Source organism: Hemiscyllium ocellatum, chromosome 8, assembly GCF_020745735.1.
Source record: "Hemiscyllium ocellatum isolate sHemOce1 chromosome 8, sHemOce1.pat.X.cur, whole genome shotgun sequence".
Classification (NCBI taxonomy): Eukaryota; Metazoa; Chordata; class Chondrichthyes; order Orectolobiformes; family Hemiscylliidae; genus Hemiscyllium; species Hemiscyllium ocellatum.
Window position 1 is genome coordinate 70894100 of NC_083408.1, and position 15853 is coordinate 70909952.

Consider the following 15853-nt stretch of genomic DNA (forward strand, 5'->3'; position numbering starts at 1 on the left):
TCATTGACTGGTGTACAAGAATACCTAGATCTCTTTGTACTACCCCTTTACCTAAATTGATTCCATTTAGGTAGTAATCTGCCTTCCTGTTCTTGCCACCAAAGTGGATAACCATACATTTATCCACATTAAACTACATCTGCCGTGCATCTGACCACTCATCTAACTTGTCCAAGTGACCCTGTAATCTCCTAACATCCACATCACATTTCACCCTGCCACCCAGCTTAGTATCATCAGCAAATTTGCTAATGTTATTATTAATACCATCTTCTATATCATTAACATATATTGTAAAAAGCTGCGGTCGCAGTACTGATCCCTATGGTACCCCACTGGTCACTGCCTCCCATTCCGAAATGGAGCCGTTTATCACTACTCTTTGTTTCCTTTCAGCCAACCAACTTTCAATCCAAGTTAGTACTTTGTCCCCAATACCACGCGCCCTAAATTTGCTCACTAACCTCCAAGTGGGACTTTATCAAAAGCTTCCTGAAAATCCAGGTACACTACATCTACTGGATCTCCCTCATGCATCTTCAGAGTTACATCCTCAAAAAATTCCAGAAGATCAGTCTAGCATGATTTCCCCTTCATAAATCCATGCTAACTCTGACCTATCCTGTTACTGCTATCCACATGTGTCGTAATTTCATCCTTTATAATAGACTCCAGCATCTTTCCCACCACTGAGGTCAGACTAACTGGTCTATAATTTCCTGCTTTCTCTCTCCCACCTTTCTTAAAAAGTGGTACAACATTAGCCACCCTCCAATCCGCAGGAACTGATCTCGAATCTATCGAACTCTGGAAAATAACCACCAACGCATCCACGATTTCTTGAGCCATTTCCTTCAGTACCCTGGGATGTAGACCATCAGGCCCCGGGGACTTATCAACCTTCAGACCTAACAGTCTCTCCAACATCAATTCCTGGCAAATATAAATTCTCTTAAGTGCAGGTCCTTCAGCCACTGTTACCTCAGGGAGATTGCTTATGTCTTCCCCAGTGAACACAGATCTGAAGTACCAATTCAATTCTTCTGCCATTTCTTTGTTCCCCGTAATATATTCTCCTGTTTCTGTCTTCAAGGGCCCAATTTTAGTCTTAACCATTTTTTTGCCTTTCACATACGTAAAAAAACTTTTACTATGCTCCTTTATATTATTGGCCAGTTTACCTTCGTACCTCACTTTTTCTCTGCGTAGTTTCTTCTTAGTAATCCTCTGTTGTTCTTTAAAAACTTCCCAGTCTTCCGTTTTCCCACTTATCTTTACTATGTTATACTTTTTCTCTTTTAACTTTATATGTTTCTTAACTTCTCTCATCAGCCACGGCCACCCATGCCTCCTCCTAGGATGTTTCTTCCTTTTTGGAATGAACTGATCCCTCAACTTCTGCATTATATACAGAAATATCCGTCATTGTTCCTCCACTGTCATCCCTGCTAAGGTATTGCACCATTGAACTTTGGCCAGCTCCTCCCTCATAGCTCCATAGTTCCCTTTATTCAACAGAAGTATTGTCACTTCCGATTGTACCCTCTCACTCTCAAATTGCAGATTGAAGCTTATTGTATTGTGGTCACTACTTCCCAATGGCTCCTTCAATTCGAGGTCCCTGACCAGTTCTGATTCGTTGCACAATACCAGATCCAGAATTGCCTTCTCCCTGGTCGACTCCAGCAACAGCTGTTCTAAGAATCCATCTCTGAGGCACACCACAAAGTCTTTTTCTTGAGGTCCAACACCATCCTGATTCTCCCAGTCTACCTGCATGTTAAAATCCCCCATAACAACTGTAATAAAATCTTTGCGACAGGCCAATTTCAGCTCCTGATTTAACTTACATCCGACATCCAGACTACTGTTTGGGGGCCTGTAGATAACGCCCAAGAGGGTCTTTTTACCCTTAGTATTTCTCAGCTGTATCCACACTGACTCTACATCCCCTGATTTTGGTCCCCCCACACAAGGGACTGAATATCATCCCTTACCAACATGGCCACCCCACCCCCTCTGCCCGTCAGTCTGTCCTTACGATAGCACGTGTAGCCTTGAATATTCATTTTCCAGGCCCTGTCCACTTGAAGCCACGTCTCAGTTATCCCCACAATATCGTATCCGCCAATTTCCAAAAGAGCCTCAAACTCATCCATCTTATTTCTAATGCTTCATGCATTCATGTACAGTATGTTTAATTTGTTACTGCCATCACCCTTCCCATCAACTCCTATTTCACTGAACCTTACAGCATGATCCCTTTCTGAGTTTTCTGCCTCATTGATACAGTTGTCTTTCTTGACTTTCCTTGTTCTAACGTTCCCTCCAATTTCCTTCTTAAACATCCAGTTTGTCCCCTCCCCCCCACTACTCAGTTTAAACGTAGCTGTGTTGCAGTAGCAAACCTGCCTGCCAGAATGCTGGTCCCTAACCTATTAAGGTGCAATCCGTCTCTCTTGTACAATTTATGCTCACTACAAAACACACCCCAGTGATCCAAGAATTTAAATCCTTGCTTCCTGCATCAGTTCCCCAGCCACACGTTCAAGTCCATTATCTCCCTGTTTCTGGCCTCACCAGCCCGAGGAACTGGAAGCAAACCGGAGATAACCACCTTGGACGTCTTGCTTTTCAGCCTTCTTCCTAGTTCACCGAAGTCCCGCTGTAGTATGTTCCTCCTCTTCGTCCCGACATCATTTGTGCCAACATGTACCACCCACTTCTGACTATTCCCCTTCTGCTCTGAGGATTTCCTGCACTCTGTCTGTGATGTCTTTAACCCTGGCACCAGGAAGGCAACACACCATCCTTAAGTCCCGTCTGCTGCCACAAAAGCCCTGGTCAGTTCTTCTCACTATGGACTCCCCTCTACCATGGCTCTGTGCGATGTCCGACTCTTCCGCTCTGTCTCCACGCCGACCTTTGATTGACAGACCTGGCCGCCTCATGGACTGGCAGTGTCATCTGTCTCTACTGTTTCCAAAACATTCAACTTGTTCCTGACAGGTACTTCCCCCAGGGTCTCTTGCACCTGTCTCCTCTCTGCCTTCCTCATCGTCTGCTCTCTTCTGGTACAATTGGTGTAATAACCTCGCTGAAGGTCTTGTCCAGTAAGATCTCGTTCTCTCGGATGAGCCTAAGGTCCTCGAGTTCTTTCATCAGTGCTGCAAAATGCTCTGTCAGTAGCTGAACGTGCACAAACCTTCCACACTTATACGAGCCAGCCATTTATCGTTGACCTCCCACATCAAGCATGTAGCACACTGAACCAGCTTGGCAGTCATGTCTTCACCCTCTTCAACTGTGGCGTAATCACTTACTCAACCTCCTTGTCGAAGACTCCTGAGCTAAAGCCTCACTCTTCAACCCACAGGAACTTCCTTGGACCCTCTTTTTGAGGCAAGTCTGTGGACTTTTAATTTAGGTTAGAGGAGGAGGAAGGGTGGCCCAATTTCTAGGACCTGGGGTCTAGACCACACCCACTCGAATAACAATCACTTACCTTCCCGACCGGCTTTGCGCTCTGCCTTCACTTCTGCCCAGCTCCCGCCGATCTCTGATTCCAAAATAAAGACGAAAAGATGATACAAGAACCAATTTGAGACATTTATTCTTATGTTTCATAAGGACTTTTTTTTCTGTTGAATAGAGCCTGTGGAAGTCCCAAAGACCATTTGTGAACAGCATCGAGAGAGACTGCAAGCAGAGCTGAGTCTGCGTGGATCACAACCTTTTGTTGGAGCCTATATCCCTGAGTGCGATGAGCAGGGGAACTTCAAGCCTCTGCAGTGCCATGGCAGTACAGGGTACTGTTGGTGTGTGGATGAAAGGGGACAGGAAATTCCTGGGACCAGGACACCTCCTGGATCTGGTCAACCACAGTGTGGACAGTCAGGTCAGTCAGTGTTTTGGAAAGACTTGACCTTTTATATCTTTATGCATTTTTGATTATGGAAAGAAATTAAGGAAAAAAAAGACTTACAAAAACCAAAGATTGTGGAAGGCATTGAACGTTTTAAAAGCAAGCTGGCAGCACTTACTGTAAGTGCTGTTTACTATGTCTACACTAGTTGAAAAAACAACAATCTGGCACTGGGGGTTTGTACAAAACGAGATTTGGCTGGGAACAAGTATTGTATTAGTCAGTGGGGTGGTGACCAGTCAAGATAACAAAGACCCTCTGCCTGCCAAGTAGCTGAACAGCATGTTGGTGTGAATGAGATAGCCAAGGGCCTTGGGACCTCCAGAATGGGAAGTGATATCCTTGTCTCAGCAATTTAAAAAAAAGCCTGAAGAAAGCTAGGGTATTTTCCTTACCAATCGCTGTAAATGTTTCCTTTAACCAATAAGTCAGAGACGTCAAATGTTTTGAACCAGTTGTTCTGTGCAAAGAAATTAAAAATACTCAGAGAAGATTCACCATGGAGCAGCAAGTCCTAGCAAGCAGAAGGATAATCTCAGTGAAGCCCGTGGATAGAAACAACTGAATTGCCTTCTCAGTCATTCCCACCGCCCACAGCACCAATGTTTGTCGATATGTGTGTACACACAAAGTTTTATAAAGAGGGGATTAGAATTTTAACTGCTGGAGTTAAATAACATTGTGTTTATCTGCAGCTAGAATTTATTTATTTGTAATAAATATTAAGTATTGTTAAGTCCAGAAATTTCACCCACGCTTTCTGTCACCCTGGGTTTAAAACTGGGGAGTTCTGCTTACTTTATAAAATTTTGGTGATCATTCTGGGAATAGCAGATCCTTATTTCCAGTGTCCTACCCAAGTGAGGCATGACAATTTTAACAAAGGGAAATAACCCACACCCTACAAAACTGAGAGTTAAAAGCAATGTCAGTTTTTTGTGAGTCTAACTTGGAGCTTGAAGAAACAGCTAGGTTTAACTCATAAAAGATGGTTATCTTGGAATTGTTTGTACTGGCAAACACTATAATCAAAAGCGTAAAACCGAATTAATTTGCAACTTATCAAAATATTGTATTGAAATATTTTTGCTCTAAGATTCATAAATAAATGGACAGCATTCTAGATGTAGGAATAACAGATTAAAATGAAAGAAGTCAGAAAGATAACAGATGAATTGAAAATAGAAATGAACGCTTTTGAACAAAAAAGCCTGTTACAACCATTGTAAGAACATAAGAAATTGAAGTAGTATCACTTTGAGGAACGGCTCCTATCATTCAATGGCTGAACTTCTAGATCGCCTCCATTTCCTACTCTTTTCCATTATTCTTCTTTCTGTTAGTGATTAAACGTAATGTTGATCTCAACCTAGGGCAAGCTAATCAACTGAGCATCTACGGTCCTCTAGGTAAAGAGATTACTCTTCTTCTGAAGTCTTTACAAACCAAATCCTTAATTAACTAATGGTTTGACCCTATTTCTATACTTTCCAGTCTGGGGAAATACCCCTCACTATCTACCCATCAGCACTTGGAAGAATTTTATATGTTTCAGTGAGATGCTGCTCACTATTCTAAGCTACAGAGGAATTAGGTCTATTTTACTCTGCGTCTTCCAACAGCAGCCTCCTTATTCCAGGGTACAATTTCTTGAATCTTCATTGCTTCCACTTAAATGTAAACATGTCTATTTTTTAGGTATGGAGACTCAAACTGGAGCTATTACAAAAGATCTGTCAACAATCACCTGATCTCACATATTTCTTCCCTGTTATATTTGACACAACCATGTTTAAAATATTGCTTCCATAAGATATTGATTTTATAACAGTTCCTTAAAATACTCTTTATAAAAGAACATTTGCCAGTTACACTTGGTTCTTTCTGCAATAAACTGTATAGTGTTGAAAACTTGATTTCTGGTGAGTACAGTATTGCTATTATGTTAGAGTTGAAAACATTTGCAATACTGAATTAAGATTATCACTGAGCTATGTTAAAATGTATTTACCATAGAAAAAATGTCTTTCCTACAGAGTGGCGACACCCAGAGCATAGACAAAAAGATGATGCGAGAACCAATTTGAGACATTTATTCTCATGTTTCATAAGGATTTTTTTTTCTGTTGAATAGAGCCTGTGGAAGGCCCAAAGACTATTTGTGAACAGCATCGAGAGAGACTGCAAGCAGAGCTGAGTCTGCGTGGATCACCACCTTTTGTTGGAGCCTATATCCCTGAGTGTGATGAGCAGGGGAACTTCAAGCCTCTGCAGTGCCATGGCAGTACAGGATACTGTTGGTGTGTGGATGAAAGGGGACAGGAAATTCCTGGGACCAGGACACCTCCTGGATCTGGTCATCCACAGTGTGGACAGCCAGGTCAGTCACTGTTGTAATTCAGCAAAATTATTAACATTATAGCAGTAGATGTGATCTTTTATATTGTATGAATCAAACTTGAAGCTTGGAAAAGCATGCAGATGCAATTCACAGAGGCTGGTTCTTGGGAGATCACAATGGGATGAGGGAGGAGTTGGCTATGGTAGACTGAGAGCAAATACTATGGTAGAACAATCAAGGAACAGTGAAGGACTTTCAAAGCAATTTTCACAGTGCTCAGCAAAAGTGGCCTTGGCCGCCTCCATTGCGAAAACAAACTATAGCACCAACAACACTTTACCTTCTGCCTGGGCACACTACAGCCCGGAGGACTCAACACTGAGTTCTCCAATTTCAAGTAACCTCCCTCCTCATCCCCCGACTCCCTTCACAGTCCCTCCCTGCCACTGCTCCCAGCAGTAGATTCATTCATCCCATTGACCAACCAGGTCATACCCTCTACTTATCTTCACCCATCCCCACTTCACCACCCTGTTCCTGCCAACCCCTTTATCTTCAGCTCCCCCCACATCCACTCCCCAGTCCTGAAGAAGGGTTAAACCCGAAACGTCGACTCCTCCACCTCCTGATGCTGCCTGGTTTACTGTGTTCTCCCAGCCTCCTGCCTGTCTACAGCAAAAGTATATACCAGTGAAAAGGCAGAACTGTAGGAAAAGGACAATTAGCCATTGACAATTCAGGAAATAAAGGAGGCTAATGCATATACAGTGGCAAAAATTAGTGGGAAACTTGAAGATTAAGAAATCTTTAAAGGTTGACAGAAAGCCATAAAAAAATTTATAAAGAAAGGTAGGAAAAATTGAGAGTAAACTAGCTGAGAATCTAAAAACAGATAGCAGAAGTTTCTACAAATATATAAAAAGCAAAAGTGTGACAAAGGTAAACATTGGCCCCTTAGGGGATTTAATAATGGGAAATGAGGAAATAGCCGAGACATTTAGCAGGTATCTTGTTCTGTGTCCACAGTGGAAGACACTAATAATGTGCCAATAATTGATGAAAAGGAGGGTATGGCAGGTGAGGACCTAGAAACAATCATTATCATTAAAGAGGTAGTGTTGGGCAAGCTAATGGGGGCAAAGGTAGTCAAGTCTCCTGGCCCTGATGGAATGCATCCTGGGATACTAAAAGAGATGGCACGGGAAATAGCAAATGCACTGGGTAATTTACCAAACTTCAATGAACTCTGAGAAGGTTCCAGCAGATTGGAAAACAGCAAATATGATGCCACTGTTTTAAGAAAAAAGGAGGTAGGCAAAATACGGGTAACTATATGTCCATTGGCTTAAATTCTGCAGTGGGGAAAATGCATGATTCTACCATCAAGGAAGAAATATCGAGATACTTGGCTAGAAATTGTTGTATCGGGCAGTCGCAGTATGGGTTCATGAAAGGCAGGTCAAATCCATGAATTCTGTCCTTAATGGCATGGGGGACTGTAGCGATTCAAAAAGGCAGATCGCTACCAGTTCCTGAAGTACAAGTTGGGATGGGCAATAAATACTGGTCAGGCAGCGATGCCCACATCCCATGAATTAATTTAAAAATTAGCTTGCATACATTCAGCCCCTGTGTCTGTGTCATTGAAACAGACTGTAAATTACTGAGACCCAACACTGATTCCTGTGGCAGACCTTAACATGCTGGAAATGACCCACTTATCCAGTCTATGCTTCCTTATCGCTAACCATTGCTTTATCCGAGCTAATATTTTACTTCTCAAATCATGTTCCCTTATTTTGTCAAAAAACTTCAGTGGTACCTTATCAAATGCAGTTTTTGAAATCCAGGTACACCACATCTGTAGGTCCCATTTATCTAGCTTACTTGTTATTTCCTCATAAAACTCCAATTTGCTAGCTAACAATTACCCTTTCAATAAAAACATATTGACACTGGTTAATTCTTTCATGATGTGCAATCGAAGTACTTTTTATCATGGATTCTCATAAGCTCTCTGGGACAGAAGATAAGCCAAGATGTGATTAGATTACTTACAGAGTGGAAACAGGCCCTTCGGCCCAACAAGTCCACACCGACCCGCCGAAGCGCAACCCACCCATATCCATACATTTACTCCTTACTTAACACTATGGGCAATTTAGCATGGCCAATTCACCTGACCTGCACATCTTTGGACTGTGGGAGGAAACCGGAGCACCCGGAGGAAACCCACGCAGACACTGGGAGAACGTGCAAACTCCACACATAGGACCAACTGACTTATAGTTTCAAACAACAGGACCAACGCTTCACCCTGATGTTCCCACATTACAGGTTCCTTGCCACTTGCTTGCATGAGTACAGCTCCAACAACACTCAAGAAGCTTGACTCCATCCAGGATAAAGCAGCTACTTGATTGGCACCCCATCCACCATCTTCAATATTCACTTCTTTCACCACAACACACAGACGAGGTATAACCTCTACAAGATACTGTAATAACTCACCATGTCTCCTTAGACAGTACCTTCTAAACTTTTGAAGGACAATGGCAGCAAATGCAAGGGAAATGCAGCAAATCCACCTGCAAATTACCTTCAACTGGTCTTCCCATGCCGCCCTATCATTCTAGATGGTCATGAGTTTGGAAGGTACCTTCTCAGGAGTGATAATGAATTTCTGCAATGTATCTTGTAGATAGCAGTACGGTGTACTACTGATCAGCAGTGATGTAGGGAGCAAATGTTTGTAGATGTTGTGCCAATCAACTGGGCTGCTTTGACCTGAAGATGTCAAGCTCTTCGAGTGTTGTTAGAGCTGTACTCTTCCTGTCAAGTGGGAGTATTCTGTCACATTCCTGACTTGTGCCTTGTAGATGGTGGATGGCTTTCTGGAGTCGGAAGATGAGTTACTTAGTACAGGATTCCTAGCCTCTGACCTGTCTTTGTAGCAGGTTTTTATAGCTACTCTCATTCAGATTCTATCAATGGTAACTTCCGGAATGTTGATAGTGGAGGATTCAGCAATAGTATGCCAATGAATGTTTAGGGGCAAAGGTCAGATTCTGTCCTGTTGGAGATGGTCATTGCCTGGCACGTGAGGGCTGTATGTTACTTGTCGCTTGTCAACCCAAACCTGGATATTATCCAGGTCATGTTGCAATTAGACATGGACTGTTTCAGTCTGTACAGATGAATAAAATGAAATCAATCTAATGAGAAACATTTACAAAAGAAATTTAATTTTTAAAAGACATCCCCTTTCAATTCTGGCAAAGGACTTGGAGAGGAAAGTTTTAATTGTGATGCACACCCTCCTTAATTAACCATGCGACTCTGATACGGAATCCCGTAGCAGTAATGTTGTAAACTGACAGTGGAATTCATTACTGAAGATCAGGCATGGGCAATAGGCAATGTACAGGAAATTGACGTTACACAATGGAAATGGAGGGATTTGCACTTTTCCAAAACAAAAATTTATTTCTATCTCACTAGAACATGTTGAACGGCCAAAGACTATTTGTGAACAGCACCGAGAGAGACTGCAAGCAGAGCTGAGTCTGCGTGGATCACAACCTCTAATTGGAGCCTATATCCCTGAGTGTGATGAGGAGGGGAAATTCAGGCCTCTGCAATGTCATGGCAGTACAGGATACTGCTGGTGTGTGGACGAAAGGGGACAGGAAATTCCTGGGACGAGGACTCCACCTGGAACTGGTCAACCGCAGTGTGGACAGCCAGGTCAGTGTTCTAATTTGTTAGGAATCTGAGTTTTTGTAAGATAATTAAGCTTTGGACGAATTTTTTAATTCAAAGTAAAATGGTCCAATGTAGACAGTCATAGATGCTTTAACATCTACGTGACGTCAAGCCAATGTGACTTGTTTACCATGGGGCAGGAGGGCTCGCGTCAGTATTCATTGACCCGTCCACTCAAACAAAGGCAAGTGCAACTATTTGACTGGGACAGCTTTTCAGTTTCTAAGTTTTTTTTGGAAGCAAGTGAGGACTGCAGATGCTGGAAATCAGAGTTGAGAGTGTGGTGATTCCTGATGAAGGGCTTATGCCTGAAATGTCGATTCTCCTGCTCCTTGGATGCTGTGCTTTTCCAGCGCCACACTCTTGACTCCAGGTTTTTTTGACCAGGAAGAGAGAGGGAGAGGTTCCATGGGATCGAAAGGCTAAAGCTGATATGGTCAGCAGAGAGGAGAATGTTACATGTTTTCAGTGAGCAACCAAGCAGAAGGGAGGACAGCAGAAGGACAAATTGCTAGAGCTGAGTTGATTGCTGGTAGTGAGTTCAGGAATTCTTCACAAACTGAAGGAGATGGATTTCAACAGGCTGTTGTCTCCCTCTCTCTCTCTCTCCTGCCCATGTTGCAGCTTCTCTTTCTCTTTCCCACCCCATTTGCAGCCTCTCTCTCTCTCAAACCTTTGCCACATCCTTGTGGCCTCCCCAGCTCAACCCAGTCCTATGCCTATCCTTTAGCCCTCTTGCAGGCACCAACCCCATCTTCCCCCTCGGCACCTTCGGCATGTGTCCAAGCACTCAAGCTCCCAGACGTCAGCATTCCAACTCCCTACAGATCCTCAAACTTGGCATCCTCTGCTTCCTGGCAACTCATTCATTGCTGGCATTTACTTTCCTCGCTGTTCACTGCTCCTCCAATCACAGGCTAGTTTCTGTGCTATGTCTGTTGCTGATAGGTTTACTTGTGAACCTGTAAACAACAAGCATGATAGAAAACCTGTCTGTGATTGGAGGAACACCGTGCTATTTCTTTCCATTCTTTTCACTGGTTGCAAGCAGAGCTGAGTGTGTGTGGATCTCCAGCTCTTGTTGAGGCCTATATCCCTCAGTGTTGTGGTGGTGATGGTAAAGGTAAAGGTTTCAGGCCTCTGCAATGCTACAGCAGTAGTGGCCGCTGCTGATGTGTGGGTGAAAGGGGATAGGAAATTCCTGGAACTGGTCAACCACAGTGTGGATAGCCCCTGAGTTCTGAATTCAGAAGTAGTATTGGCTTCACTTCAATCCCTTTTTCTACAATGAGACTGTTGATAATAGACATTGTACAAGAAATCATTGTTACATTTGCACTCTTGTCTCATGAAAATTTATTTTTGTTTGCTTAGAATCCATTGAAAGGCCAAAGACTGCTTGTGAACAGCATCGGGAGAGGCTACAATCAGAGGTGAATCAGCATGGATCACACTTCCTTGGAATCCATATCCCTGAGTGTGATGAGCAGGGGAACTTCAGGCCTCTGCAGTGCCATGGCAGTACAGGATATTGCTGGTGTGTGGATGAAAGGGGACAGGAAATTCCTGGGACAAGGACACCCCCTGGAACTAGTCAACCACAGTGTGGGCAGCCAGGTCAGTTAGTTTTTGAGTTCGGAAAAATGATCACATTGTAGCAAGAATAAAGGATCTTGGCGTTTTCATGAGCTGAGGGCATTACAACAGGCTGCTGTCTCCCTCTCTCTCTCTCCTGCCCATGTTGCAGCTTCTCTTTCTCTTTCCCACCCCATTTGCAGCCTCTCTCTCTCAAACCTTTGCCACATCCTTGTGGCCTCCCCAGCTCAACCCAACCCTTCAGTACAATGAAGTATTCCCACTTACAATGTGGGAAATGCATAGCAACATTACACAAACAACAATGTGATAGTGTCTCAAAAAGCTACTTTTAAATGATTACTGCAGATAAATACAGCTTAGAATTCCCTTGCTATTCTTCAAAATCATTCTATAGGCTCTTTTACAAAGTTAAAATCAACTCGGCGAAAGTGAGGACTGCAGATGCTGGATCAAGAGGTAAGATGGAATCTGTGTGATCTGAAAGACAATACATTGACTGTCAAGTGCTCTTTTCCCACTATATTGAAGTGTTTATCTTGAATTTGTTCCTAAGTTTTTGGAGTGGGGCGTGAACCAACAATCTTTTTTTAAACTCAGAGGCAATGAATTATAGCTCACACCCAACTGTAATACAACTGACCAGTGTTGCTGGGAAATTTCAGGAAAGCTAAATGAATTAAGAATACATTATCTCAATGGCAGTGAAGTGTCTGTTATTGTCATTCTGAATAACTTTGAACATGGAAGTGGACTGAACATCAGAGGCCAAATTTCAGCTGCTCAGCTACATTTGATGGGAGGCAAGTGGAGAGTGTACATTGTCAGCAGCCCATTGGGAGCAGTCAGATATCTGAATGATTTTTATCGTTGGATGTATTAATATTCTCTTCATCATGGGCAATGCTATTTTTTGGGGTGGCTCAGTGGTTTAGCACTGCTGCCTCACAGCGCCAGGGACCTGGTTTCAATTCCAGCCTTGGACGACTGTGTGGAGTTTGCAAATTCTCCCCGAGCCTGCGTGGGTTTCCTCCACGTGCTCTGGTTTCCTCCCTCAATCTAAAGATGTGCAGGTTCGGTGAATTGGCCATGCTAAATTGCCCATGGTGTTCAGGGATATGTAGGTTAGGTGCATTAGTCAGGGTAAATGTCAGATAATAGGGTAGGGGCATGGGTCTGGCTGGGTTACCCTTTGGAGGGTTGGTGTGGACTTGTTGGGCCAAAGCACCTGTTTCCACACTGTAGGGATTCTAGAGGGGATGGGATAGCCACTTAAATTGAGGGGGGGCTTGCCATTGCTGGGGAAGGGTAATCATTGTTGAGGGAAGGGAAAAATGTGGGAGATTTTATCGGGAATGTGTTGAAATGCATGAATGCTTCCGCAGACCCACCAAGTTATTTAAGCGTTGGTTTGACCTTTTATAAAGCCATTCAGAAACTGATCTAAAGAGTTGGTTAAAACAGTGCATTTTCTCTGAAGAGTACAAATGTTGCCTGATATAAATACAACTCTAGAGTGTTAGTTACTTATATATAAAATTATGCAGTTTTATATTTTTAATATATAAATATGTTCACATCAAACTACTAAATATAATTTTTCTGTTGTATAACTTTGGACCACCCAATGTCCTTTCATTCTTATTTTAAATTTACTGACAGAACACCATTTGGATCTTTTATCATACTATGTCAAAAAAACAATAATCACAGAATAAGAGGCACATGTAGATTAGATTAGATTAGATTACTTACAGTGTGGAAACAGACCCTTCAGCCCAACAAGTCCACAGCGACCCCCCGAAGCGCAACCCATCCATACCCCTACACTTGCCCCTTACCTAACACTACGGGCAATTTAGCATGGCCAATTCACCTGACCCGCACATCTTCGGACTGTGGGAGGAAACCGGAGCACCCGGAGGAAACCCACGCAGACACAGGGAGAACGTGCAAACTCCACACAGTCAGTCGCCTGAGGCGGGAATTGAACCCAGGTCTCTGGCGCTGTGAGGCAGCAGTGCTAACCACTGTGCCACCGTGCGTAAAGAGAATTTAGTTAGTTTGGTGATTGTAGCTCTTTTATGATGACACAAACTTTATCGTGTGGCAAACAGTGCATCCTCTGAAGTAAGTATTGGAATGGAAAGGTACGGAATATAATTCTAAATGTTTGAATATTGCCCTTTTGGTTTATCAGCAATATTTTGAAGTCTGGCTTTTATTTTCACTGGATTAACTCCATATCCCAAAACTTGCTTGTGTGGAGATGTGAAATCAAATACAAGCAGAGTGCAATCTGCACAGGGCTTGACCTCCTATCACAACCCACAGCCCTCAGTGATACCGTAAAGAGTTTCAGGTCTCTGCTGTATCATGTCAATGATGATTGTCTAATAATCAGTTGCTCCTCAGAGATTGATTAACTTAGTGGATTTGTTTATTTAAAGCAGTAAAACACAACATACTACATATATTATAATGCAGCCATTATAGCAAACCTATTCATTTGTGTGCTACATTGCTTACTAACTGGCAGCACAGTCACAACATTGAATATAGTTGAAAGTCACACAACACCAGGTTACAGTCCAGCAAGTTTATTTGAAATCATAAGCTTTCAGAGTGCTGCTCCTTCATCAGGTGAAGTGGAGGTCAGCGCACAGGCACAGAATCTATATTCAGAGGGATAATGGCACGATAATTCCAGGTAATTAAGAGTGTCAAAAGATAAATACAAATAGTGTGAGTAGAGTCTCAAAAGGCTGAATAACAAGTCTTTGCAGATGATTAAAAGTGTCGAACGATGTGAGTAAAATGTCAACAGCTGAATAGCAAGTGAAGGGGTGACCTAAGATCCAAATAAATTACAAAAAAAATCAAAAGTAGGATCATGTTGGAGCCAAATGGTAAAATAATATAACATGGTATAAGAGTCGCATGATGAGGGTCTAATCAAAGTAACAAGTAATCCACAACTGTACGAACTAATTAGAGAGATAACAAGTTATCAAGGTGATCATGTCAAAACAGAACAGTAAGGAAGATTTTACAAATACAGAACATTATGGCGAGGTTATATGTAGTGTGACATGAACCCAAAATCACCGTTCAGACCATCCACATGGTTATGGAAGTTAGCTATTAGTTTCTGCTCGGTGATCCTGTGTTGCTGTGTATCTAGAAGACCGCATTGGAGAACGTTACCTGAAAATCTGAGGCCAAATGCCCTTGATGGCTGAAATGTTCCCCAACTGGGAGGGAACACCCCTGCCTGGTGATGGTTACGCGGTGTCCATTCATTCGTTGTCTTACCGTCTGCATGGTCTTGCTGGTAGGCCGTGCCTCAGGGCATCCTTTCGTGAGGCACATTTTTTCTTCATAACCTGTTCTAGTAACTGTCCAGACTTTCTATTCGGAAAGACTGCAGAGTTCGAAGGTACTTTGAACATAGTCCTTGTACGTGGTCTGTTTAGGTTGGTACTTTGCACAGGCTTTGCCAATGGCTTTCTCTGTTGATGCCTTGCAAAATTGGTTAAAATCTGGGCCTTGCCTTGGTGTGTTCAGAAGGCATATCTTCCACTTCTCCTGGTATATTTGGGTGTTTCAATGATTGATTTTGTCAACAGTTGAGTTGTTCTAAAGACCAATAAACATTGTCAACCTTTGAGGATTCCTTCATACCTACATCCATCCTTCGATAATTCCTTAATGCCAAAAGCTTTTGCTTTGTCTTAAAAGTCTTTTATGGAAAGCTTCCACTGGAGTAGATGTGATTGCTGAGTCGGCAATTGTTTTTGCTAGCTTTCTATCTGAAAAATCACAATAAGCCCATTTTTCTGCACTTGTTCATAAAATAGACCATGGATTTTGTTAGCTTCTCTCGAACGATATGATATCCAGTTAAGGACCACATAAGCGCAGATAGGGGAACCCTTAAATGAGTTTTTTGCTTCAGTTTTCACTAAGGGACCTTGTTGTGAATGAAAACTTTGAAGAGCTGGGATACAGGCTTGACCAGATCAAGATTGATGTGCTGGAAATTTTGGAAAACATTTAAGATTGATAAGTCCCCAGGGCCAGATATGATTTGTCCTAAGCTGCTCTGGGAAGGGAGAAAGGAAGTTGCTAAGCCGCTGGCGAGAATCTTTGCCTCCTCACTTTCCACGGGAGTCGTACCAGAGGATTGGAAGGAGGCGAATGTTGTTCCTCTTTTCAAGAAGAGC

The 15853-nt window shown here is 42.7% G+C and overlaps 1 protein-coding gene across 7 annotated transcripts in view; it reads left to right on the forward strand.

The window, feature by feature from the left end:
• The window catches only part of nid2a (nidogen 2a (osteonidogen)), a 127645-nt gene that overhangs the window by 93544 nt on the left and 18248 nt on the right, over positions 1 to 15853 (forward strand). For 6 of the 7 annotated variants that reach the window (XM_060829165.1, XM_060829163.1, XM_060829166.1 and 3 more), the window contains 4 exons: positions 3653 to 3898; positions 6060 to 6305; positions 9768 to 10013; positions 11406 to 11648. In XM_060829165.1, coding sequence (XP_060685148.1) covers positions 3653 to 3898; positions 6060 to 6305; positions 9768 to 10013; positions 11406 to 11648 — 981 coding nt within the window. The remainder of the gene's footprint in view (positions 1 to 3652; positions 3899 to 6059; positions 6306 to 9767; positions 10014 to 11405; positions 11649 to 15853) is intronic. The other variant, XM_060829167.1, reaches the window with a different exon arrangement.